Source organism: Rasamsonia byssochlamydoides (assembly GCF_041956645.1).
Source record: "Rasamsonia byssochlamydoides strain NRRL 3658 unplaced genomic scaffold VTN77scaffold_6, whole genome shotgun sequence".
NCBI lineage: Eukaryota > Fungi > Ascomycota > Eurotiomycetes > Eurotiales > Trichocomaceae > Rasamsonia > Rasamsonia byssochlamydoides.
This window is the reverse complement of record NW_027192389.1, coordinates 457985-482018: the sequence shown is the minus strand read 5'-3', so window position 1 is coordinate 482018 and position 24034 is coordinate 457985. Positions and strand designations below refer to the sequence as shown.

The following is a 24034-nucleotide window of genomic DNA, read 5'->3' as shown; positions in this document are numbered from 1 at the left end:
TGCGAGAAGTCATGACTAGGAGGGAAGAGAAACGAGAAAGAGTGCTGTTGGATCGAGGCAGACGAGATCCCCTCTTCGGCTGCCTGGTACAGTAATACCTAAGCAGTCAGTACTGTACAACAGACCCAACAGGTCCTGCAGGCAGGGCACTGTCTGTGGCTTCCTCAACCACAATTGGGGGAGCCACTAGATTGGGTGGGAAAAGCAACCTGCGAACAATTGCACGTTCTGTGGGAGTAATGCATGCAGGAAACAAGAATGGTAAACGAGAAAAACCATCACTCTACTATGGCACCGACGCACATTTCCGTCAGGCAAGATAAGAAGGACACGAGTGATGGCACGGTCTGACTCTGTTGGCAGTTAAATAATAACAATCGGAGTTGTAGAGGGGAATTGAGCAGTAGTAATGAATGGAAGGAACTGGAAGATGACCCAAGGTTAGGTATCGAATAATGGGCACCGGAATGGGGAAAAAGGAAGTCCACACAACACATGGCAGGCGAGGCGCTTTTTGAACTGTAGTCGTGGAAACGGGTCAGCAGACACCCACGGAACACATGAGAGGGAAAGAGCGGAGGCTGGAAAATCGAACTGGAGAGGCGCCATGGGCAAAACAAGCAGCGTATAATAATAATACTAAGACCAAAGGAGAGCACGGATATTTACTGGGGAACAATAGAGTTAGGTCTTTGCACGTTTTTTGCCACTCCAGTTCTGTCAACGGGAGTTCCGTCGTTTGAACCACGGCACAGGAGGCAACTAGTATTAGCGGGCTCTCCCAAAGCACCGGCCAGCTCATAGTATTCCTCGCTCTGCTTCCACTGGAGCGGCAACAAGCTAGTATTTGTCTTGCATTAGCAGGCCAGCAAAGAATGGTTTGAATGACGTGTGTGACAATAAACTCCAACAACTCGGACTCTTCCAGCCAAAGGGAACGCTGGGATCAATAAAAACTCACCGTCCATCTCCCTATTGGAGTAATACGGGACACTCGACTTGCTAGGAAAGTCACATCGGGCATCAACAGTACCAGATTCACTCTGCTTGAAAAAGAATACCAATCTGTGAGCTACAGTCAAGATTTTAGCAGACCTTGAGCTTTCTTCTCTTGGCTACGGAATTTTTGTAATATCTTAGCTTGAGAATGCATCATCATTGAATAATAAATAATAAAGTAAACAGGGGTATCATCATGCCGTTCCGAAGTACAGGATATATGACAATCTATAGAAATCATTCGTCATGCTCCGTTCCCCAAGAAACCCCAAGCTCCATTCCGGACCAATATAGTACAGTACAGGATCCGCCAGATCGTACGCTTAAGCACCATTGGGCCTGATAAAATTATTAGTCGATGGCCAAAAATACAGTGGCAGAGGGAAACATACTCGTCAGTCAGATCTGTCTCTGCAAACTCGAGCCATTCCCCGGATATTGACTTCTTCCAGAAGCGAACGACTCCGTCGTCTCCTGACGATATCAAGCAGTCCCCTATTTTGTTACCTGTTAGCATATGGGGTGAATTTATTCTCTCCGCTGGGTACCTACCGGCAGGGGAGAATTCTACTTCCCACACGTCCAGGTGCCCGCTGTCGATGCAGGCAACCTCTCGGAACGAGTGCTTGAATTTCGTATCTCCACCGGCTTGTCGATGGGATCCTGATACAGGAGCGCGACTGGCAAGAGCCGAGCCGATTCCTGACTGTGTGGTGGCCCGAATGGACGGAGAGTCGGCCGAAGTTTTCTCATTGCGGCTGCCCTGTTGATTCGTGCCGGAACCGGAGACAGACGTGTAGACTTCAAAGATCCGAACGAAACCGTCCTTGCAACCGCTGGCGATGACATCGAATCCCCGCACCGAGCCATTGGCCCAGGAGATGTCACGGACCAGGCCTCCATGCCCGCTTAATTCAATGGCATGGTAGAAACGACGGCTCGCATCGGTGCGGTACACCTTGACCGTGTCCATGGCGGCCACCACGAGGGACAAACTCTTGCGATCCCATTCCGGCATCAAAGAGTGGGTGATGTCGACGGGATCATGGTGAAACTGAACGCGAAAGCTGGTCTCTTCACCTCGCTCCGGAGCCGGGCAGACCCGGAATTGGTCCAAGGCTTGCCAGTCCGTCAGATTGTCGGCGCTGACGGGTTCCATCACCATGAGATAGCCATCGCGGGTGATCAGGGCCAGCCAGGTGTCCAAGTCAACGTTGCGAAAGTCCAGCGACACAAAAGGGACCCGTTGGGGAGCCGCCAGGCGGAAGATGGCCCTGAAGCGGCGGCCTGAGTTAGGTGGTTGCGTGACATCTTCTTGCCAGAGTTTAAATTTCATGTCTTCCCCGACACTGCCTATATGTTGGCCTGTAAAGGGCCCATTCCATGTAGCCTGCTCCAGAAATCAGTCATCTGCTTGTTCACGAGTTTGCAGTGAGCTTACATCGCGAATCTCTGCATCGTGGGCGCGCCACGTATCTGTCAACTGCCACTTGCCATCCTTCTGATCCCAGACTTTGAGGCGATGGTCCGAGGAGGCCGTCACAATGCGGTCGCCATAGAAATTGAACCTGGTGACTGTGACCAGATCACGATGGCCGGCGTCGAACTCAGCGAATCCAGGACCCATGTCAACGGGAGCTGGTCGACCCGAGAGATTGGAAACAACTCTCAGTTCAGTTCTACTGCAGACCCTCGACCAGCGGTGAACCTGAATAAGAAGAATCGAGAATCGGGTGGGACAAGGGCATGCATGGAGGACCAGGGACGTATTCCTTAGCTACATGAAGCTGCATGTGAAAGCGCGTGACGCATCGGGAAAGCGCCGCTGCAGCTCATTGCGGGGGCCCTCATTGGCCACGAGAGACTGCGGGTGCCACCGCCTGGAAGGCGGTGTGTTTCGGACGGCAATATTATTCGTGTTACAGATGATGCCACATTGCCCACTTGCCCTCCTGCCAAAGACCAAGATTCCATGCGGAACACATAGCGGTCTGGAAAAAGACATGCCGGCGACGTATTTATCAAGATGAGTCCCTCTGCTGCGCTGTCTCGGACGGAGACCTGGAGTCTCCTGGGGCTGGTCGCCGCCTCGCTCGCCATCATCGCCAATACCTTTCACGGGGATGGAGAGCCTCTCATTGTTTCCATTTCTTTTAGCGGAATCGCGTTTGCGGCGACCTACAGCCTGATCCGGTGGCTGGGACCAACATTCATCAAGGCGGGTTTAAAAGGGAAGGATCTGGCCAAACCGAGGAGGCCGGAACTGTACGGTCATCCGAGCTAGATGTGTGAAATGAGGCTAATGGCTGCTAGACCGGAGACGATGGGCGCTGTCTGCGCGGTGGTGTATCTCCTCCTGCTGATTGCGTTTATTCCGTTCCCATTCTACAAGGATATTGTGGCTGCCACGTCTGGAGGAGGAAACCGGGACGTCGTGCTGCAAGTGCAGCAGGTCGAGACGGGTCGATATCTCCACCGGTTTCCCCATAACAAGGTATGCACGTCATTTGTGTTTGTTGGAATTTTCGAGCTTACGTTGCTAGCTGGCATCCTACCTCTCCGGGCTTCTGTCACTGCAGGCGATTGTGATCCTGGGAATTGGAGACGACCTGCTTGACATCCGATGGCGGCATAAAGTCCTGATCCCTGCGTTTGGAGCGTTTCCTATGCTGATGGTCTACTTTGTGGACTTTGGCGTGACGCATGTAGTGGTTCCGGTCCCGTTACAGCGGTACTTGGGCCAGATCGTGGACCTCGGGTGGTTGTACTACGTGTACATGGCAGCGGTGGCCATTTTCTGCCCGAACAGCATCAACATGCTGGCTGGGATTAACGGGGTTGAAGTCTCGCAGTCCCTGGTCATTGCATGCCTGCTGCTCGTGAACGATGCGCTGTACCTGTCGCCGTTCACGCCATACCCGCATCCCGCGATGGACTCGCATCTATTCTCGATGTACTTCCTCCTTCCCTTTATCGGGGTGTCTCTTGCGCTGCTCTGCCACAATTGGTATCCGTCCAAGGTGTTTGTTGGGGACACATACTGCTACTTTGCGGGCATGGTGTTTGCCGTCGTGGGGATCTTAGGGCATTTCAGCAAGACGCTGTTGCTGCTGTTCATCCCGCAGATGTTCAACTTTCTATACTCGTGCCCACAACTGTTTCATATCATCCCTTGTCCCCGACACCGGCTGCCCAAGTTCAATGCCTCGACGGGGCTGTTGGAGAACTCGGTGACGGAGTGGGCGGTACCTCCGCCGCCAGTCGTGTCGGCGGCATTGAAAGTGTTGCACCGGCTGCGACTAGTGGGGCTGAAGACTAATGAGAAGGGCGAGATTGTCGAGTCGACGAACCTGACGCTGCTGAACCTGTGGCTCCTCTGGATGGGGCCGATGAAGGAGAACCGGCTGGCGGTGCATATGGTGTTGTTGCAGACGGCGTGTGGGTTGTTCGCGCTGTTTGTGCGGCATCGAATGGCGCTGTTGGTTTTTCCTGCCGACAATCGGGGATTTCTAACTGTATAACATATAACTTGTATAACATGTATAACATGTGATGAAATAGATAGATAGGTAGGTAGATAGAGTACATACAGAGCGTCTAGACTTCAGGTTGTTGCATGCGCAAAACTCGTATCAAACCATCCACAAAGTATCATTGACTTGCATGACGGAACAAGGACTCTAAGGACCTGCATAAGTCAGTCTGTCATCGAATGCACCTAATTCCAGCGTGTGTGTTATTCGCTCGGTGCTGCGAGTATGCCTACAGGGGGGATTATTCAGTTCCTCAACTGATCTCAACTCCAGGTTGCTATGTTGACTAGGACACGCTGCTAGGAACTAGGCATAAAGAAAATGAGACTCATGGATTTGCTCTGCAGAATAATATTTTCTATGATTCCTCATCAGTTCAGAGAGCGTCAGACACCCTCATGGTGCGCATAGATCAGATCCCTGTTTTCCAGCCACAATACAACAAGGATGCTTCCAAGGACTATACCCAAATCCTTCTTACCCATGCTCATATCCATCACTTTATAGACAAGTACAAATAGGAGTTATTATATCTCCTTTCAGTTTACAAGATGCTTCATACACTTGCGAACTTTGCTCTCTTTAATGAATATATCGGAGACATTATTTAGTTGCTGTATTTCACATTCTATGGCAATCCCACGACATTAAACAATATCCAGCAGATGATGACAAACTACACAGTACAAAACATTAAACAACTAATAGGAAGCCCTGGATTCCAGACACTTCTGCAGGAGGTCCCCTCACTGAATCAGAGAATACTCCAGCCCTTCTGCAACTTGGAACAAACTTGGTCACATAACAAACTCAGAAAGAGGAAATAAGGAGATGGAATGAAGCATATAGATGGAGTCTTTCATGGGATCAGCAAGATCTATCTTTTTATCCTAAGATTCTCTTAGTTCTTAGGTCTTCCTGTTTTGATTCCGCTTTTTTTTCCCCCTATCTTTCCTGCTTTCTCACTATCATTCGCTTGCCTCATGTTTTGGTATAGATCAATGATCTATCACGAAGATACTTAGCGTACCTCGCTTAGTTAACCACATCTAAGTTCTGCTAAGCAACATGGAATTCTACAGAAAGTTGAAACTAGGCACCAGATAATTATCCTCTGATTATCATTTAGATATGCTTATAGATATGCCTGAATTATACAAAGATAGAACACAGCTATGACCACTATATTTCACAATAGTAACAATAAGTTCGAGCCATCCTCATTCTTGTCTGCCATTACCTTTTCTTCTTCGCCTTTTTTCGTTCAAACAGGCCCGATGTTGCGTTGCTTGGGTGCCGTTTTGAATCTGCTAGTGTGCCTCTCGGCTGCTGTCGACGCTCGATCTGCCGTCTGCCGCGGTCAGCGACTCTTCGGCGACGAAGGAGATTTCACGAATGTCAAAATGTCAAGAAAGACCACCTTTTGTTTACTGTTAAATATCCATTAACATAGGTTATAGTAAGGTAATCAGTTATTATACTTAACTAGTTAGCTATCTAGAAATAGTCTTGTATCCACTCTTTAGAGCTAAGATTATCCAAGCCTTTTGATTTTAACTACTGATCACTACAGAGGTAATTACTAAAGTTGCTTGAAATATATGATTTAATTGAGATTAAAGCTATTTAACTAATACGTCACCAGCCTTGAGGACGGCTACCATAGCAACGATTGTTCATTTGGATCTTGAGAAGAGCAAGGGCATTAGAACTCCTGGACCTACTCCGATAGTGGCTAAGTGATGAGCAAGCCGTGATGAGAGCTCTTCAAGTTCGGCGTAGGTCAGGTTGCCGTCCCATGCGCATACGGCTGGAGAGTGTGGCCGACTCAGAGACCGTGCTCTGATCAACTCATGCGTACAGACGTCCACACTCTCCGGAGCTGTCTGATTCCAAAGGAAAATCTGTTGTTCACCTTCAATGGTCAAATCATCAGCCATTTTGAGACGTAAGTGGTATGATTCTGCTTGCGGTAGGCCAAATGTCAGTAGAATAGAATTGTTCGCTGCCTTCCAAGGTTCTCTGATAGCAGCCTCTCAGGTTCTTATATGTACCACCAACTGCTAGAACGCTGACTCTAATCGGATGAGAAGGCTGTCCGCGCTCAAGAACGACTAGATTCAGCCTTCCAAGGGATACAACCCGGCCGATATCTTGTTCGTCCCCAAAAAGAAAGGGGGCCTTGCATGTGTGTCGAGGACAAGTATCCTAGATCCTAGAAACCCCCCTCATCGACGTGCTGCAATGCGCCATAAACGGAAATTGCCACTTTTTGGTGCTTACTATGAGAGCCTCTTTCCACCAAGAATCATGTTCAGCCCGAGCGACTGTCATAAATTAGCCTTTAAAACTCTTCAAGGGGTGGCTGTTCGGACTCACGACAGACAATCCAGATTGCCGCGATTCATAATTAAAGCCCTGAATCCCTGCAAGGCATTCGCCATTACTAACGTACACGAGGCGCAGCTTCCCAGTCTGGCCTGAGTGCCGTTTACTAATCTAATACAACAAGGTTGTGCAACAGACTAAATGCTAGGCTACGATAGTTCATCAACGCGAATCAACGTGACGGCGTATGGCCATGCTGCATCTGGCTTTTTTGCAAAGCCATTCAGAACTAGAATCCGAAGACAATCTGCCTCTCCTCCCTATGGCTTCCAACCTTGATCTTGTCAATGAGGCCGACGCCTTCCCTTACCACAATGACGACCAAGACGTGTACCATTTTGGCGTCGCCAACGTGCCTGCTACCCTTGGATTCATCCTTCCCCCGGCTCTGGACGTCTTGCGAGGTCTTCCACATTGGGATGTGAACGATGCAACGCGCACTGTCGTCCTCACGGGTGGCGGCAATGCCGACGAGCGCAGCACCGTTATGGAACAGACCCTCCTGGCCATGCGAGAGAAGGGGCGCTTCGAGGTACTGAAGAGATGGCGGCACGAGGCCTTTCCGGTCTACGGACCGAACAAGGAAGTGCTTCTCACCATCGAGCGATGTGCGAGCCCCCTCTTCGGCATCACGAAGCAGACGTACGGAGGCATGTTGGACAGCACGGCCGAAGGAGGCATTGCATCGGGCGAGACGCCCTTGGAGACGCTGGTCCGGGAGTGCGAAGAGGAGGCTGCACTGCCGCCGGATCTCGTCCGCAAGCACGCGAGAGCGGTCGGCATGATATCCAACTTTTACGTGCGTGGCGAGCGCGCAGGAGGCGAGACCAACCTCCTGCAACCCGAATGCCATTACGTCTACGACCTGCCGCTCCCACCAGACGTCGTATGCAGACAGAACGACGACGAGGTGGAAGAGTTTCATCTGTGGACCGTGGACGAGATCAAGCAAGCGTTGGCGAATAGGGAGTTCAAACCGAATTGCATTATGCTGGACTTCTTCATCCGTCATGGTATTTTGACCGCTGAGAACGAGAAGGATTATATCGAGATCGTGTCTCGACTGCACCGACGACTCGAATTCCCGACCAGATGATTACTGCTGGCGAGAGGGAATGCCATGCGCAAGTAGCGCAGTGAGGTTCACTTTGTAAGGTTGTTTCCTGGAAGGAACCATACCCAAGAAGTCAAATCATTGCTCTGCCAGATTGTATTCTGCTCTTAGTTATATCAACCGTGGGTGTAGTCAGTTCATTTAGCATTCAGTGGTCAATTCCACCCTAGAAAGGACTTGTCTATTATATTGTTCCAAACAGCTTGTTAAGCTGTAGGAACTGGCAAAACCCTTACTTCCAGGCGCACGAAGAATTGACTGATTCCACAATATAAAGCTCAATTGCGACGTAGGGTTTGCGTATTTCGCCCACGCCGTGGTAGCGATAATTTGAAGGGAATAAGTAGTGTTTGAAATTCTTGATTGAACTAGGTCAGATATCAGATTTCAATAGGATATGTAATTCGCTCAAATTCGACAGAAGCCCAAATGGGCACAAAACAATATACTAGACAAAACATGAAACAGGGTGCTCTTTGTCCACCTTAAATCTTTCCTCGATCAGAGTTTTCGCTTGGTAAGCACCACCAGAGTTGACTCATACGGCATCGTGAACGTCTCCCAGGACCATTTCCGCCTGCCTTTCTCATCGGCGAAGCGCAGATCAAACGAGGACACCAAATGAGCGAGCATCATCTTCATGACCAATAACGCATGAAAACGGCCAGGGCTGTCGCAGAGTACCATGCCAGAGAGCCGTAGCCCCAGACCAGGGATTTCTCAGACACCTCGGTCAGCTTAGTACCGCGGGCGCTGGACTGTGCTGTCACGAAGCGCCAGCCATCGAATTCTTCCGGGTTCGGATAGGTCTGCTCGTCATGCATCAGGTCGTACGAGGAGACGCAAGCCATCCAGCCGGCGGGGACGTGGACGGACCCGTCCGAGAAGGTAAAGTCGGCCAGGGACTTTCTGCGGATCGCGACTGTGGAGATGTTAGAGATCTCAGACAGCACACCAGGGACTTCCGGCCCGAAAACGTACGTGTGTCCAAGGGGTTCATCCTGATCGTCTCCTTGATGAAGCTGTCCAGGAGAGGAAGCTTCTCTAGACGCTCGTAGTCTTGCGCACCGTCATCTCCAATCTCGTTGCGCAGGATGGATTGCCATTCTGGGCGCGCACACAGCTCCAGCACGATGGAGTCCAGATTCATCCACGGCTGGTGCGATGCGGCGAACCAGATGCCGAGCAATGCCTGGGAGAGGACTTCGGGGGTCCAGTAGTCGTTGCCCTCGGCCATTTCCGACATGTTGTGAATGATGGTCAGCTGTAACAGACTCGTCAGCATAGTCCTACATCGCCTTCAAATTGTGCAGGTCCGCACTTTTTGATGTCCGGCACCTCGTTCCAGTTCTGTCGGTTGACGCCCACAACGTTGATCAGCCGGTTCTGAATCAGATGCATGGCCCGTCCGCGATTGGTGAGGAGAGAATGCACCATCCTGTCACCGTTAGTCATTTCCGTGGCCGATGCTGCTTTTGATACACATATTTAAAAGGGTTCATACGTGACAGGAACGACAGGGTCACTTGGAAAGCGGCCATGCACTTGACCATATCGGCGGGATAGCGGAGAAGCGCTCCGCAAATACGGGATCCGCAGCTGCTGGCGGTCAGCAACCTGATGCCCAAGCAGCGGGCGGGGAAGAGATGACGAACACAGGCGTTCAGCAAAGAAGATGAGACTGTTCATTCTCGAAGCGAGCCTCCTGACGGTCTGCGCGATGGGAACGGAAACGGAGCCTAGAAAGCGGCGTGAGAAAGCCAGTTGACATGGTCACAGAGGCGCACCAGCATACCATCAATGGGAATTCTTCAATTTCTTTCTCCAGAGACTGCACCAGTCTCTGCTGGAGATAGGGATAGAGCTTTGCCAGATTGGTAGGTCTGTTGACCTGAAGCAGGCGTCCATAGAGACGCGATCGTGCCACCTTGTGGTCATGGTGATCGAGCTTGTTCATCGTGTGCTCGAAGCCAAACATCCAGACGAGTCAGAACGATGAAGCTCATCCGGGACGAGGCGAACAGACATCGGCGTAGATGGCACGCTGCGATAGGACCGGTGCCTCACTCAGCTCTATGATATGCTTCTTGCTGGACACTACCACAATCCGCCTGGAGGACTTCCATGGCTTGTAGTATCTCCCCGACCGCTGAAAGGGGTCAGATAGACGGGACATGGCTTCCCGGGGCAGCGCAGGAAACGTACATAGTCGTGGATGACTGAACTGATATTGGCGAAGAACTCCTGGATCCGGTTCGACAGTGACTTTGGAAGCATCTGAGTCGACCGGCCGCATTAGCGAAGGTCCCGAATGAGGAGGTTAACTCGCATCCTTTACGTACGTAATAGAGCTCGATCGAAAGGAGAAACACTACCACGCACCAAAAAAGAATTTGACTCGGGAGGTCTGAACTTTCCAGCGCCATGATTCTGGCAATTGCAGCTGTAAGGATGGAGTTGTAGACTGGAATCAGTGAAATGGACTAGCAGTTAGACATTCAAATGGCAGCATCCTATATTCACCCAGGATTTCCTTTTTAAAGTCAACGCCGTCTGGCGCATAAGGCGAGCGTTGGAGGGGTGAACAGCAATCCCTCCTGGACGAAAACGATGTCAGAACCTGAGTGCATTGCAGCTGCAGGTCGGCGGCTGTTCAGCCCAATAGTACTGCCATCCCACGTTCAAATAAGCTCGACCTCATTTAGATCAAGCTCTTTCCTTTTCTAATTTCTTATTAGAATGCTTTTTTAACCTCTTTTGTCTTATTATTCTACCTTATATTCAGTACCTATCCACCAACAAAGCCCCCAGATATGTTACTTGATATTAAGGGTTTTCCTTTTGTATTTTGTATTTTATATTTATTACCTCCATAGTGTATTAAAATGTCTGATTATATAAGGATCACATGTTTATGTGTGATACTGCTAGAGATTATATTCTTATGGATTTGATTACTCACAGATACTTGATTGGTAGGATCCAACATGAGGTAAGGGTCGTTAGATATCTTGTAATCAGGCTGATGAAGCCTAGCCTTGCAGCTGTTGTTACATAGCAGATCCTGCAGTTGTCTCGACACCCTGCCATCTTCACTTCTCCCCCTCCTTCTCTACAATATTAGCTCATCTACCGGGCTCCAGGGATGTGAATCCTCCAGCAACATATGTACTACATAGCCGCTCTGCAGGTTGCTCCAATTGACAGACAGGATGCAGTCCTGTGCAACACAATCACACCCATTAGGATGCCTTGCAGGATGATGCAGGATTATGTGAAGAGTCTGGCCAGCACGCCCATGTGAACCAAGGCAAGAGGATGGGAATATCATGCTCTGACTGGTGCAAAATTCGAATGTGATTGTCTCTTCTTCTCTGCAGATAAGACTCATGATGTCTCTCGGGAGCACTCTGTGGCCCCTGTACAATGGCCAGAGGATGTCCAAAGGAGCTGAATCCCAGTTAGGCAGACTGAACAAGTGAGACAAACCCCTGAGAAGGGGTGTAAGGATCTATACAGATGTGTGGACAATGATTACCTGCATGCACTAATCGACACTAGTAATTTTTGCTGTTTCAACTGCTAAACAGTCCCAGGCTAAGCCGGAAGGGGAACGAGGGGAAAGCTGCCAACGAGGAAACAACTTGGATGTCACTGAAGAGTGTTGGCATTGATGTGAGCGACCATCAGCCAACATGTCGAGGATACCTCCCAGCACACAGGCGCAGAGGACAGATCCAGATCTCCAGACTTTCCTCAGGCCACTCAGTGTCGAAAATGAAACGCTGTCTCGTCTGGCCCATAGTCTCTCTCTCACTTATCGCGAGCTAGCCTTGTGCTCTTCGGAGCAGTTCTTCCCTACCGCGATCACGCGTCTACCAATTGGCCGCGAAACGGGACACTATCTAGCGGTATATCTCGGGCTATCCTACCTTCGAGTGGCCTTCATCGACCTGCTGGGAGATAAACAGGTGGAGAGACACTCCTATGTGAGGCGGACACTGGAGAAGGCGTGGCCCATCGAAGAGCATTTGCGACGAGACCGGGCACAGGCTCTTTTTGCTTGGATTGGAGATTGCATTGCCGAAGTCGTTGCAGACAGCCTTGCCACCTCAAGAGAAGACGCGCCGACCGAACTGACTACGGCATTTCATTCTGTTTTCCGATCAAGTATGTGTGCCTTCTCTCCGGTGTTTCCGTCGCATCTGCCCGAATTGACTGATGCTAGGCAAAAGTCTCTCGACGAAGCCATCTTGATGCCGACAGGGAAAGGCTTTGCCTTGACTTCAGCCCTGAACCTCCGTCAGGCGTTACTTGACGGATATGAACGCCATACGCGGCGCTCTGATGAGGATCCCGACTCAATGCCTGCTAAACGACAGAAACGCTGTTGTCTGCCCAAGTTGAAGATCGCCGTCATGACCAACGATACCGTCGCAACACTTGCTTCTCTGGCATACTCTATCCGTTCTCTACCCAACACTCGCGTCGTAATGGGGCTCATCGTAGGCGCAGGTTGCAATGCGGCCGTTCCCATGAGAATCGCCGATCTGCACGAGTCCAAGACGTTGGAGCGCGGGGCTTCCTTCTTTTGACGATACGGAGGTTTTCTGTCCGCTTTGTGGACAGGGCCACTACTCAGATTGGAGATCGCATTTGATGGATGGATAACTCTGCTTCTCGGTTCTTTTGCATTCGATGGCATACCACAGTAAGTGCATGTTCATGGTCAGTCTCCAGGAGCAGTCCAAATTCTTCTGGCTACCCATTTATCTCATACACATAGGCTGCCAGAGTGAAAGAACATAGCAATCAAAGAGAAACAAGCCCTACGCCTCGAGCACAGAGAGATCAACCCCCTGGCGCCTGTGGAGGGAGATCTTGGCGACCGGATCAGAGTTGATGTGGAAGTCAGAGCATCTCGGCTGCGGCTTGGACCCCTGTGCCAGCTTGAAGTCGTACTTGAGCAGGAAATGGCAGAGCAGGATCTTGATCTCGTTGGCGGCGAAGAAGCGGCCCGGGCAGGCGTGCAGCCCGTGTCCGAAGCCCAGGTGCTCCGGACTCGTGCTCACCAGTTGCGCAACGTGCTCCAGCCCAGGCATTTGGCGCATGTTGTGGAACCGGTAGCCGTCCCACTGGTCTGGGTTCTTGTACACCGCGGGGTCTCGCTGGCGCCTCGCTGAGACGGCGATCATGGAGCCTTTGCGGATCATGGTGCCGTTGGAGAGCTTGATGTCCGCAGTGGCGACGCGGCGCATGCTTGCTGTACGGGTGCAGATTGCATCAGCCATATCTGCACGTTGATGTGATGGAATATGATAGACGTAGACAAAGATGGGGAAAAAAGACCCACCCGAGAGAACAGGCTTGAGGCGTTGTGTTTCTTTGACGACGCTGTCCATCGGTTTGAGCTTGTATAGCGAAGTCTTCCTCCAACCGTGCTCGCTGAGGACCGTCACGATTTCCTTCCGGAGGGGCTCGATCATTTCCGGATGCTCAGCGAGGTCAAAAATCGTTTGTGTGATTAGACTGTACCAGAAAAAAGAGTCAGTAAGCAATTCGCAGTTCGGAGTTGGACGGCATTGCCTGTGGATTGTTGCAAGGGGAAGGGACAAGTCTCAGGGGCTTTGGGGCAGCGAGGCCTGCCCAGCTCCCTGCCGACACTAGATATATTCTCCAGACTCGAAGGGGAATACGTACTCTGCAGAAGTATGAATGGCGCTAAAGCTCATCATCAAATCGTTGTACTCAACCCCTTTCTTCCCTTGGGCCTGGAGAGCAGCGTTCTGCGCAGCCGCTTTTTCAAGACGGCACAGACGATTTCCCGGGCCTCTTTGACTTGAGCTCGAGCCGCGCGGAAACCGGGAAGGAACCAGTGAATGAAACATCTGTGCTGGGCCCCATGAGGGGTTTGGGCATGCTTGTAAAGTGGCCAACTGTCTAGCAAGGCCAGGGGTGGCATGCCAGCATATACCTGCCAAGTGTGGTAACTGTAGGGGATCACACCCAGCTACAGCAGGGGGATGCCCTAAGATACGGGAGGCACGAAGATGCCTAAGCAAGCATAAGGGTCCCAATCGAGACCCTTCAGGATCCCCTAGGGGAAGTCACCGTCAGCTAGCTCCTCAGCAAGCTATGCCAAAAACCCCCCAAAAACCTAGGGACATCGATATGGGTAACATACAGACCCCTTCTGCTGATACAGGGCCTAGGCCTATAGCAGTATATTAGTGCTACAACATAACTGCTGTAGGGCCTATGCAATCACCATTGCAGCCCTGGAACTAGGGCTTCAGCTAGGGGTGGGCCTAGCTTGCCTACAAGAGCCCTATATAGATGGGGACTTCAGACATGGGGGATACCTACTATATTGGCCTGAAAAAGGGGAGCACAAAGACTGTCGAGTAGTCATAGCCATTCGCAGGGACGTTTTGGACCAGTTGGCTATAGAGGCCCGGACAGACTTCTTAAATCATCCTTACCTTATGGTATTGGATATATGGGAGGTAGGCAGAGCCCAGGAGAGAACTCGGCTAACCCAGATAGTCAACTGCTATGACAATTGGCTTGGGGAAGACTATCGCTGGCAGGGAGAGAGCCCTAGGACTCGACGGGCCATTGAGGATGCAGACTGGAATCACATTATTAGGGGACGATGCATATTACTAGGGGATTTCAATGCCCACAGCACCTTATGGAATCCAAAGGTAAGGGCTCCAGTCAATGCAGGACCCCTAGAGACCCTTATCAAGCAACACGACCTCTACATCAATAATGATCCAGAGACACCAACACGACCAAAATCAACCCCGGGCATCTCTATTATTGACTTGACTCTAACCACTCTGGAACTTGGACCCCTCCCTACCTGGTTTGTGGACCATAACCACCCAACGGGGTCTGACCATAAGGTCATAGTCCTAGAATGGGAAGACCTACAGAAAGCCCCTATAGGCCCCTCTCAGACTATAACTGGGTAGCAGATACAGGCCATCCAAGTACACGAAGGGAGGCTCAAAAGAGCTAAGGAAGCCTGGGAGGAATTGGCAATAGCTAGACCCCCTCTCTCTGATACTTGTACAGAGGGGAATGTAGCTGGGGAGGCCACATAGATCCAGGACTCCCTGACGGCAGTTCTGAACCAGCATGCCAAACCAATTCGGATATCCTCCTATTCTAAGCGATGGTGGGGCCCAGAGGTTAAGCAGGCACAGGGGACATATGCCCAAGCACGACGAGCATGGTAGGCAGGAACTATAGGGGATAAGGCACACCGAGAGGCCCGAAACTCCTACTACTGGACAATACGAAAGGCAAAGCAGGAATGCTGGGAGGCCTTCTTAGGGGGGCCCAAAGAGCTTAGGGACTCCCTAGGCCCAGAGGATACTTCTAGATGCTGGCAGGCACTTTGCTACATAAGCCCTAAAGCTGTGAGCACGACCCCTACCCTCCGGGGACCCCAAGGCCAGTTGGCTACTACAATCAGCAAGAAAGAAGCCCTGATTCAGGAGGTGGCATTCCCACCAGCCCTTAGAGGGACCCAGCTTAGGGACCTCCCTTATGGGACCATGCATAAGCAGGTTACAAAGGAGACAGTACAACAAGCCCTATTCAGCCAGTGAACCCAGAAAGCCCCAGGGATCGATAGGCTGAATTTCCAGGCCTTACGCCTACTATGGAGCTGGGATAGTTCCCGGATAGTGGCACTGGCTAGGCAATGCTTTCGGTTAGGGGTCCACCCCCAAGCATGGAAGACAGCCAAAGGGATTCTGCTCCGGAAGCCTAATAAGCCTGACTATACCTTAGTCAAGGCTTATAGGGTGATTAGCCTTCTAAACTGCCTAGGCAAAGTGATAGAGAAGGTGGCAGCAAGGGCTATTGCTGATTACTGTGAAGCCACAGGGGCCCTACATCCAGGGCAAATGGGGAGCCAGAGATACCGAAGTGCTATAGATGCTGTGGCCTGCCTAATCCAAGAGGTCCATTAGGGCTGGGGGCAAAAGCAACTTGCTGGGGCCCTATTTCTTGATGTTAAAGGAGCCTTTGACCATGTCGATCCCACTAAGCTGGTTAAGAGGATGGGGGAATTAGGGTTAGATGGGGATCTAGTCCGCTGGACGCAGTCATTCCTAGCTGACCGGAGGGTCCAGTTAGTAATTGACGGCCATCAGGGACTAGAACACCCTATAAGCTCAGGGGTTCCTCAAGGCTCCCCAGTCTCCCCAATCCTTTTCGTGATCTACATAAGTGGGATTTTCCAGGCTATAGAGGCAGCAGTCCCTGGGGTGAGAGCCCTATCATTTGCTGACGATATAGGCCTTATAGCCTTAGGAAGTTCAGTGGACCAAAACTGTAGGCAGCTTTAACAGGCAGGGGAAGCAGCCATAACCTGGGGGCAGGTTAATGCGGTCCAGTTTGATGCAGAGAAGACAAAGGCTACCTTATTCACCCGCAAGTAAGGTCGAGCACTGAGGGACCAGGTCCAACAAGCTAGGTTAGCCATAGGGGGCCACCAGGTTTCATTCAACCAGGATGCCACTCGGTGACTAGGTATATGGCTCGATGCAGGGCTAACCCTAAAGGCTCATTACCAAACCTGCCTACAGAAAGCCCGAAAGGCTGAGATACGGGTCCAGGCCCTATGCCGGCAGCAAGGGCTAGCCCCGGGCTTGGTTAGACGAATCCAGGTGGCTGCAGTCCAGGCAGTTGCCCTATATAGGGCAGAGCTATGGTGGCAGGGCCAGAAGGACCGGCTAAGGGGCATCCAATGCCTAGTCAACCAGCAGGCCCGCTATCACGGGTATGTTCCAAACGACCCCTATAGGGCCTCTGGTTCGGGAGGCGGGCATAGACCCAGCAGAGACCCTCCTAGAGGCAAGACAACTAGGGTATACGGTAAGGCTCCTGGGCCTACCTAGGGACCACCCAGCCAGGAAGATCCTTCCAATCACCCTCCGAGAGGGTGACCAACATGCCCAACCTGGAGAACAACCGGCAGGGGATAGGGCATGGGCAGGGGAGAACACTAGAAGCCGGGGCCCATGGTCACTCGGGCAGCACCTGGCTCGGCAACTGGCAAAGGCTCTGCCAGTTGACCCCTCTGGGGGGTTCGAAGAGACAGTAGCAGTGGCCCCAGGTTCATTCCCAGGTCTAATTAGGGTCCTGCCAACTAAGGAAGCCCTAGGAGCAGCCCAAGGGGCACGGCCTGGCCTAATCTTGTGGTCTGATGGGTCCCAACTAGATAATGGTCGAGTCGGGGCAGGCATTGTATGGCAGAACCCCCAAGGGGCCTGGCAGACACGGGAGACCCCCTAGGCGTAGGGAAGGAAGTCTTTGATGCAGAGCTTATGGGGGTATGTAAGGCCTTGGAGCTAGCCCTAAGGATCCGGGGCAGGGGGCCTGTCACATTCTTATTGGACTCCCAGTCAGCAATAGATTGGCTCCGGCATCAGGGAATAGGCCCTGGACAAGGCCTAGCCATCCAGGCCCATAGGACTGCCCAGGCCCTAGAGGCACAAGGCAGACAGACAATAATCCAATGGGTCCCTAGACACTGCGGCATTGAGGGGAATGAGAAGGCAGACCAAGCAGCCAAACAAGCAGCAGCAAAGACTCTCAGAGGCGGGCTTGGGGAGCTCTCCATTGCCTACACAAATAGGGCTCGCACAGAGGCAATTCGGACCCATAAGCGACAATGGCTCATTAAGCTACTAGGCTGCAGAACCCTAGATGCCCAGAGGGCATATAGGGCACAGCCAGGCTGGAGACAAGACCCTGTAGCAGCAGCAGCCCCTAATAAGATTGCCAGCCGATACTACCAGCTCAAGACTGGCCATGCTGCTATAGGGACCTACCTACGGAAGATCCTGGCTCAAGAATCAGAAGCATGTCGGAGCTGCCAGGCCCCTAAGGAGTCAGTCTATCACCTCTTATTCGAATGTAGGGAGTGGCGGAAACAGCGGGAAGCCCTATATAAGGCCCTAGCTAGGGCTAAGGTAGCTGTACCAACGGCAGCTGAGGATCACCCAGAGGGAAGGCTCCTAGGAGACCTTAGGGCCACCAAAGCCATCCTGCAGTTCCTAGCAGATACGACTGTTGGGTGCCCCCTAGGGGAAATAGCTCGGGAAGCCATGAGGGCACGAAGGGACGATGAATGGGGGCTGGAGGCCCTACAGGAGGCAGAACAAGAGGGAGAAGGATAATAGGGGAGGCTGGCCTGTAGCAGGCAGGTGATACCCATACTGATATTGGCACCGAGGAGGGCTTATAAAAGCCCAAAAGCCCTGCGCAACCAGGCAGCCTGGGGCAAGGAAAAGGTCCAGAATGGTCAAAGATGAGATTAGAGACTGATAGGGGCATCTGCCCAAGACTTGGGGTCTGTCATAGCCGGAAGGCTCGGTATGGACGTTAAACTTGATTATAATAATAATAATAATAATAAAATCAACTGACTGCAGAGAGCCGTTGAAGAATCTGCCAACACAAATGCAAAATCTTATCGCTCCAAAAGTTTGACGAATCGTCGATGACCATCCACCACCTTTAGAAGGCTCTCGTGTTGTAGCTCTAGTATATAAAAAAAAATGCACTGTACCTAAGTTTGTTATTGTTTGTTTATGGTGTCTCCAACATGGTATTGTTCTGAATTGCTAGATAGTCCTCGCTCCACTGGTGATTATTATTTACGTCAGGAACTGATATGATAATGAATTAATTAAGAGACCGTAATATCAGGAAAGAGTTTTAGGTATCTACCTGCCCATCGCCATTGGTCAAGGAGCCGTCAGTCTTGAGCTCACATGACCGAGTAACCTCGGTGAGGTCAATCTATTTATTGATTTCCTCATTAGGAAACTTTTTCGAATATGTATGTATGTACCTAACTAAACGCATAAGAGGACAAGATACCCGTCGTCAGAACTGAAATATTTTGTTTGCCTAGATTTTTTTTTCTTTTCTGAACTAGACTAGATAGAATTCTCCTTCCAAGAAGAAAATACATAGTGTTAATTTTTTTTTTATTTTGTCCGGCGGATTCGACACCGAAACTTCAAATACCTAGCCTAGAGGAAATTCACGGTGAGATATCAGGCTATGGGAATATATATATAGCTAGCAATAGAGATAATACCAGGTATAGTGACTAATTACTATGTATTCATTCCAAATGGGACATTTTTTAGTTTTCTACTCTAGTTATTGAATACATATGTCCGGACGTCTTCATGTTGTTGTCCTTGAGAGAAAGGAAGTGAGTCAAATTAATATTAACCTGTACAGGATATCAATGCTATACATATAGTGTTCAACTCCTTTGTATTATTATTGATTACTATTTATTCAAACATGATAATAGAGTAGAAATACTCATCTGAAAATACCTAGACATCTAGGTAGTTGGTATTGTCAGCAGAAAGAGAGTACTCACTAAAGAATGGCTGTCATAGCACATTTCTTAGTTGAGCGGAATTCTCTGACAGGTATGTAGGTAGGTACTGCTCTCGTATTACTGCGTCACTTCCGTATACTTCCCACTTCCTAGCTTCTTAGCTAAGCTCCAATTTTTTTTCTTATGAAGAAAAAAAAGTCATATCTTATCAGACGAAATACACAGCCAAACGATGTCAATACAGTCCTGTGCGGGGAATCGATGTTCCTCCGGTCAACTGCCGAGAGATGATGTGCGCGGGGAGGGATATGGCATCATCTGTGTCTACCTACCTAACAAGAAACGTCAATACATACTGTACAGTACATAATAACATACCTCGCTGTATAGACACTATTGTACTGTACATACATACAGGACATATTTTTTTCCCCAGTTTCTCTTGGTATTGGTGCAGTTAATTCAACAGAGGATTTTACATACAGGACATACATACAGAATGTAATTGATACGAACAAAGCAAGCTTGTATACTTACAAGCAAGCTTACTTCGGCTCATTCCCGATCCCTCAACCGGATTCTTTCTTTCTATCTGATAATTACGTCAACGTACCCCATAATGAAGGAGAATGATAAGGATAAAGTAAAGTATGAATGAAAGAACTCTATCTGTCTATCTATAATACTTACCTACTGACTGCTTGCTTGATCGGACAGACTCCGAACTGGACCTAGTAATCCATTAGGTATCTAAATACTCCGTATTTAACGTTCTGTAGATAGGTACTGTACTAAAGTAAATAAGGCATCTAGCTTCTTGCTGTTCATGGATAGAGTACGGAGTACAGCCGGTAATTATCTCCAAAAACGAAACATTTCTAATTGCTAATATTAATATGCGGGGCATAGCATGGCATAGGCTGCATAGGATACATAGCTAGAGGCCGATGCAGAATCAAATCCCCAATTCACTATTCTCTATCAAGAATAATTGGCATACTTAGCCGAATGCATGCATAGACCTTAGGTACATACATACATTACCTACCTAATGGAGCAATATAGCAATGGTGTCATTATGGTCGAAATAACAACAGCAGCAGCAGAAATCGATCTAAAATGCCAGCCAGTCTTAAGGTGATGCTAGTCAACGAACTGAGTATGCAGGAGCCGGTAGGCTGATAGATCGGTAACTACGCCGAGGCAGATAGGTACTTTGTTGCTTTTTTTTTCCTTTTTTTTTTTTGAATAATTTGAACTGACCGTTGAGTCGAGTCGAATCGATATCTGTGGCTGGCTTAGCCTTACTTTAATTAATCTTATTTACCTCAGTCCTGTCCTGCGTCCGGTATGAAGAAGTTCAGATGGATATCGAATATTTCTTGACATATATAACAAGAAGAGAATGATATAGATTGATGCTTTTTCTTTTCTGAATTTATTCTTTTACTATCACCCCTCATCTGTCTGTTCTGTACAGTACTATACCTAGGTACAGTACAGACAGTATATCGTCTAAATGGCATCTCCCCCCGTCGATACCGACGGCAAAAAGCCCGCCTGGGAAGTGTCTGGCGCAGCGCAAGATTCAAGCTCAACAGGAGAAGAGCAACCAACGCAACGAGCAGCCGACACGGTCGTCCTCCGCGATGATCCCGCGGCCAAAGCCGCCTTTCTGGCAACCTTCACGCCCGAGGAGGAGAAGCGGATCATGCGCAAAGTGGACCGGCGGTTCTTGCTCCTGATCGGGCTGATGTATATGGTGAAGACGGTACGAGAGGACAAGTAGACAGAGAGAGGACTACTCTTGCTAATTGGTTGTAGATCGACTTCAACAACGCGTCCAGCGTCAAGGTGCTGCAGGTCGGCCAGCCGAGCAACATCCTCAACGAGCTGCACATGACGTCGGACCAGTACAACTGGGTGCAGTCGATCTACTATGTAGGATTCTCTCCTATAATAATGTCAAGAGACTCGGCTGACTGCTACTGCCAGATCAGCTACATCCTCTTCGAGGCCCCCAGCAACCTCGTCCTCAAGCGCATGACCCCCCGGCTGTGGCAGACGCGCATCGTCTTCACCTGGGCCGTCGTCCTGGCCTGCCATGCCGCCATCAAGAACCGCCAGTCTTTCTACGCGCTGCGCTTTTTGCTCGGCATGTTCGAGGCCGGCATGTTCCCGGGAATTATGGCCCAGCTGGCCTCGTGGTACCGCTCCGACGAAATGGCCAAGCCGGTGGCCTGGTTGTTTGGCGTCCAGCAGGCAGCCAGCATTGTGGGGTCGCTGCTCTGCTATGGCATCAGCTATATGAATGGGATTGGGGGGTTGAGTGCGTGGAGATGGTATCTTTAATCTCCTTCTCTTGACGAGATAACTGAAAATATACTGACTGACTACTAGGGTCTACCTCCTCGAAGGACTGGCCACCATCGCCTTCTCCGGCGTCGTCTTCTTCGTCCTGCCCGACTACCCCAAGTCTCCCCGGAGCAACAAGTGGCTGTCCCCCCGGGAGCAGGACTTCATCGAGACGCGACTGAGCGAGAACGCGCCGCTGACGCACGAGCCGGCCTTCCGCAAGGACGAGGTGATCGCCTCGCTGAAGGAGCCGTCCATCTGGGCCTTTATGCTCTCGCAGATGCTCGTCAATCTGGGCGGCTACGCGCTGCAGTGGTACCTGCCGACCATCACGACTAGTTTGGGGTTTGCTTCGCTGCCCAAGAACCAGCTGCTCAACATTCCGCCGGCAGCGGCGGCCATTGCGGGAGTCATCTTTTCCGAGTATTTCATCTCGTGGGCCATCATCACGCGGCCGGCTTATATTATGTACGTCGTTACTCTCTCTTTATCAGGGCGTTTCACTGATAGGTGATTGCAGGATCATCATGGTCGGCATGGTCGTCTGCTTCGTCCTGTTCTTCACCATCTCATCGCCGGCAGGCATCTATGTGGCCTGCGTGCTGGGCAGCCTCTTCTACCAGATCTACTTCATCCCATTCTGGGCATGGCGATCTGCAACACTCAAAGGCTCAACCGGCACCGCCTTCACGCTGGGCCTGCAGAACTGCGTCGGCCAGGTCGGCGGCGTGATCGGCCCGCAGCTCTTCGTGTCGAAATGGGCGTATAACCGGTACAAGAACAGCTTCGCCATCGCCGGGTCGGCCATCATCGCCGCCTTCTTCACCAACCTGTGGACGTGGTGGCTGACGCGAAATACCGAGTATGATGTGCTGCGGGTGGCGCGGCTGCGAAGACGGGCCCGTAGGGAAGGGCGCATCTTTGTCGAGGACGATGTGCGCATCTTCCAGGAGAGGAAGTTTTATTCGGGGGTGCTGAGAAGAAATGAGGAGAGTAGCCAGACGTCCTTTGCGTAGAAGATATACAGTCAGACAGGTACTGTACATAGGTATATTGCAATGTGTATACAGATTAGAAGACAGAGAGGAAGACAGAACGGAAAAGGACATAGAATGACGAGTTATCTGATTACGTACAAATTAATCGTGTTCAAATGACTAGGTACTTTCAGACTGTAGAACGCGCATAGTCAACCTCCATCATAACGACGGACTAGGGTTAGGGTTAACTCCATATCAGCAAGCCAACCGGATATTGCTTATATTCCGCTAGAATAGCCAGCTTTCGATTGGTCTATCTCTATCTTCGTTGCATTAATATCCAACCATCAGACATCTCATCGTGCAAACGTCCACCTGACAGATAGTCTGCTCTAACTCATCTCAGCCACATGCAGAATACCACCCACTGGAATGACTTTAAATCACCGATCAGACCTATTCAGGCCTGAATCTGTCTTTGACTCTCCTGCTCCCTCTCTCGCTTAATCTTCGCATCCCCCAGCGTGACGCCAATCTCCTTCACAACGATCCACGCCGGCAGCAGCGAGATGCCCCAGAGGACAAAGTTGATGTAGATGTTGCCGACGGCGGCCATGTAGCTGAGGCTGCCGAGGCCGTACTAGAAGCATAATCAGTATACACATGTGTATAATGTAGGACTATATTCAGGTGACTTACGCTAACAGCCTGCGCTGCAGACTCCGTCCCACGCAGCAATCCTGCATAACGGACGACTTCCTCCTCGTCGTGCGCGAGGTTGCCGACGACAAAGTACCTGTCGCTGTCAGTATCAGAACCAACATGGGAAAAGAGCAGGAATGTATATATGCTAGGACATACAAGTACAGATAGTTCAGCTGAAACCCAACCACCCAGAACAGAAACAAGGCAAATGCCTTGCCAAAGCCCGGGTCAACCCAGTCGTAGATGGGCTGCGTGACGCGAAAGTTGGTCGCGAGAATCGTCGCCCAGATCCACCAGCCTCCCTGGAGACCCAACACGACGAAGAAGGCCCCCCGGCTGCGAGCCTTGAGGCTGATGCGCTTCTGGTCGAGGTACGCGCCCAGGATATTACCTGCGATGAGGGCCATGACGGCTGAGACGAATGACCCCAGCGCGCGCGCCCGCACTGAGAACCACAGCCCCTGGAACGAGTACATGACTGCCTCGGAGTAGACGGCCTGGCTGATCAGGGGGATGATGAGCAGGAAATTCCGGCTGAAGAACAGCTTCGTCATCGCCTTGATCTCCGTCC

At 50.6% G+C, this 24034-nt stretch overlaps 9 protein-coding genes across 9 annotated transcripts; 5 read left to right on the top strand and 4 right to left on the bottom strand.

The window, feature by feature from the left end:
• Positions 1–1322: 1322 nt before the first annotated feature.
• VTN77DRAFT_7445 (uncharacterized protein) lies at positions 1323–2626 on the bottom strand (the record flags this gene model as incomplete). The annotated part of the gene is made up of 4 exons (XM_069423834.1): positions 1323–1338; positions 1392–1494; positions 1552–2389; positions 2441–2626. 4 exons carry the CDS (start codon positions 2624–2626, stop codon positions 1323–1325), a joined length of 1143 nt encoding a protein of 380 aa, XP_069281250.1.
• Positions 2627–3025: 399 nt separating this feature from the next.
• Positions 3026–4520, top strand: VTN77DRAFT_7444 (uncharacterized protein; the record flags this gene model as incomplete). The annotated part of the gene is made up of 3 exons (XM_069423833.1): positions 3026–3264; positions 3313–3493; positions 3543–4520. The coding sequence occupies 3 exons, from the start codon at positions 3026–3028 to the stop codon at positions 4518–4520; spliced, it is 1398 nt and encodes a 465-aa protein (XP_069281249.1).
• Positions 4521–5796: 1276 nt separating this feature from the next.
• VTN77DRAFT_7443 (uncharacterized protein) lies at positions 5797–6472 on the bottom strand (the record flags this gene model as incomplete). Its single annotated transcript, XM_069423832.1, has 2 exons — positions 5797–5883; positions 6257–6472. The coding sequence occupies 2 exons, from the start codon at positions 6470–6472 to the stop codon at positions 5797–5799; spliced, it is 303 nt and encodes a 100-aa protein (XP_069281248.1).
• A 635-nt stretch (positions 6473–7107) lies between these two features.
• VTN77DRAFT_7442 (uncharacterized protein) lies at positions 7108–8016 on the top strand (the record flags this gene model as incomplete). The annotated part of the gene is made up of 1 exon (XM_069423831.1): positions 7108–8016. The coding sequence occupies one exon, from the start codon at positions 7108–7110 to the stop codon at positions 8014–8016; it is 909 nt and encodes a 302-aa protein (XP_069281247.1).
• Positions 8017–8672: 656 nt separating this feature from the next.
• VTN77DRAFT_7441 (uncharacterized protein) lies at positions 8673–10460 on the bottom strand (the record flags this gene model as incomplete). Its single annotated transcript, XM_069423830.1, has 8 exons — positions 8673–8956; positions 9016–9298; positions 9373–9472; positions 9539–9747; positions 9830–9982; positions 10061–10183; positions 10240–10311; positions 10377–10460. The coding sequence occupies 8 exons, from the start codon at positions 10458–10460 to the stop codon at positions 8673–8675; spliced, it is 1308 nt and encodes a 435-aa protein (XP_069281246.1).
• Positions 10461–11423: 963 nt separating this feature from the next.
• On the top strand, positions 11424–12629 carry VTN77DRAFT_7440 (uncharacterized protein; the record flags this gene model as incomplete). The annotated part of the gene is made up of 3 exons (XM_069423829.1): positions 11424–11512; positions 11625–11709; positions 11757–12629. The coding sequence occupies 3 exons, from the start codon at positions 11424–11426 to the stop codon at positions 12627–12629; spliced, it is 1047 nt and encodes a 348-aa protein (XP_069281245.1).
• Positions 12630–12863: 234 nt separating this feature from the next.
• VTN77DRAFT_7439 (uncharacterized protein) lies at positions 12864–14305 on the bottom strand (the record flags this gene model as incomplete). Its single annotated transcript, XM_069423827.1, has 6 exons — positions 12864–13297; positions 13388–13563; positions 13735–14024; positions 14072–14131; positions 14219–14242; positions 14303–14305. The coding sequence occupies 6 exons, from the start codon at positions 14303–14305 to the stop codon at positions 12864–12866; spliced, it is 987 nt and encodes a 328-aa protein (XP_069281244.1).
• A 2531-nt stretch (positions 14306–16836) lies between these two features.
• On the top strand, positions 16837–18236 carry VTN77DRAFT_7438 (uncharacterized protein; the record flags this gene model as incomplete). The annotated part of the gene is made up of 2 exons (XM_069423826.1): positions 16837–17301; positions 17397–18236. 2 exons carry the CDS (start codon positions 16837–16839, stop codon positions 18234–18236), a joined length of 1305 nt encoding a protein of 434 aa, XP_069281243.1.
• A 2706-nt stretch (positions 18237–20942) lies between these two features.
• On the top strand, positions 20943–22794 carry VTN77DRAFT_7437 (uncharacterized protein; the record flags this gene model as incomplete). The annotated part of the gene is made up of 5 exons (XM_069423825.1): positions 20943–21194; positions 21248–21364; positions 21419–21765; positions 21824–22246; positions 22299–22794. 5 exons carry the CDS (start codon positions 20943–20945, stop codon positions 22792–22794), a joined length of 1635 nt encoding a protein of 544 aa, XP_069281242.1.
• Between the last annotated feature and the right edge of the window lie 1240 nt (positions 22795–24034).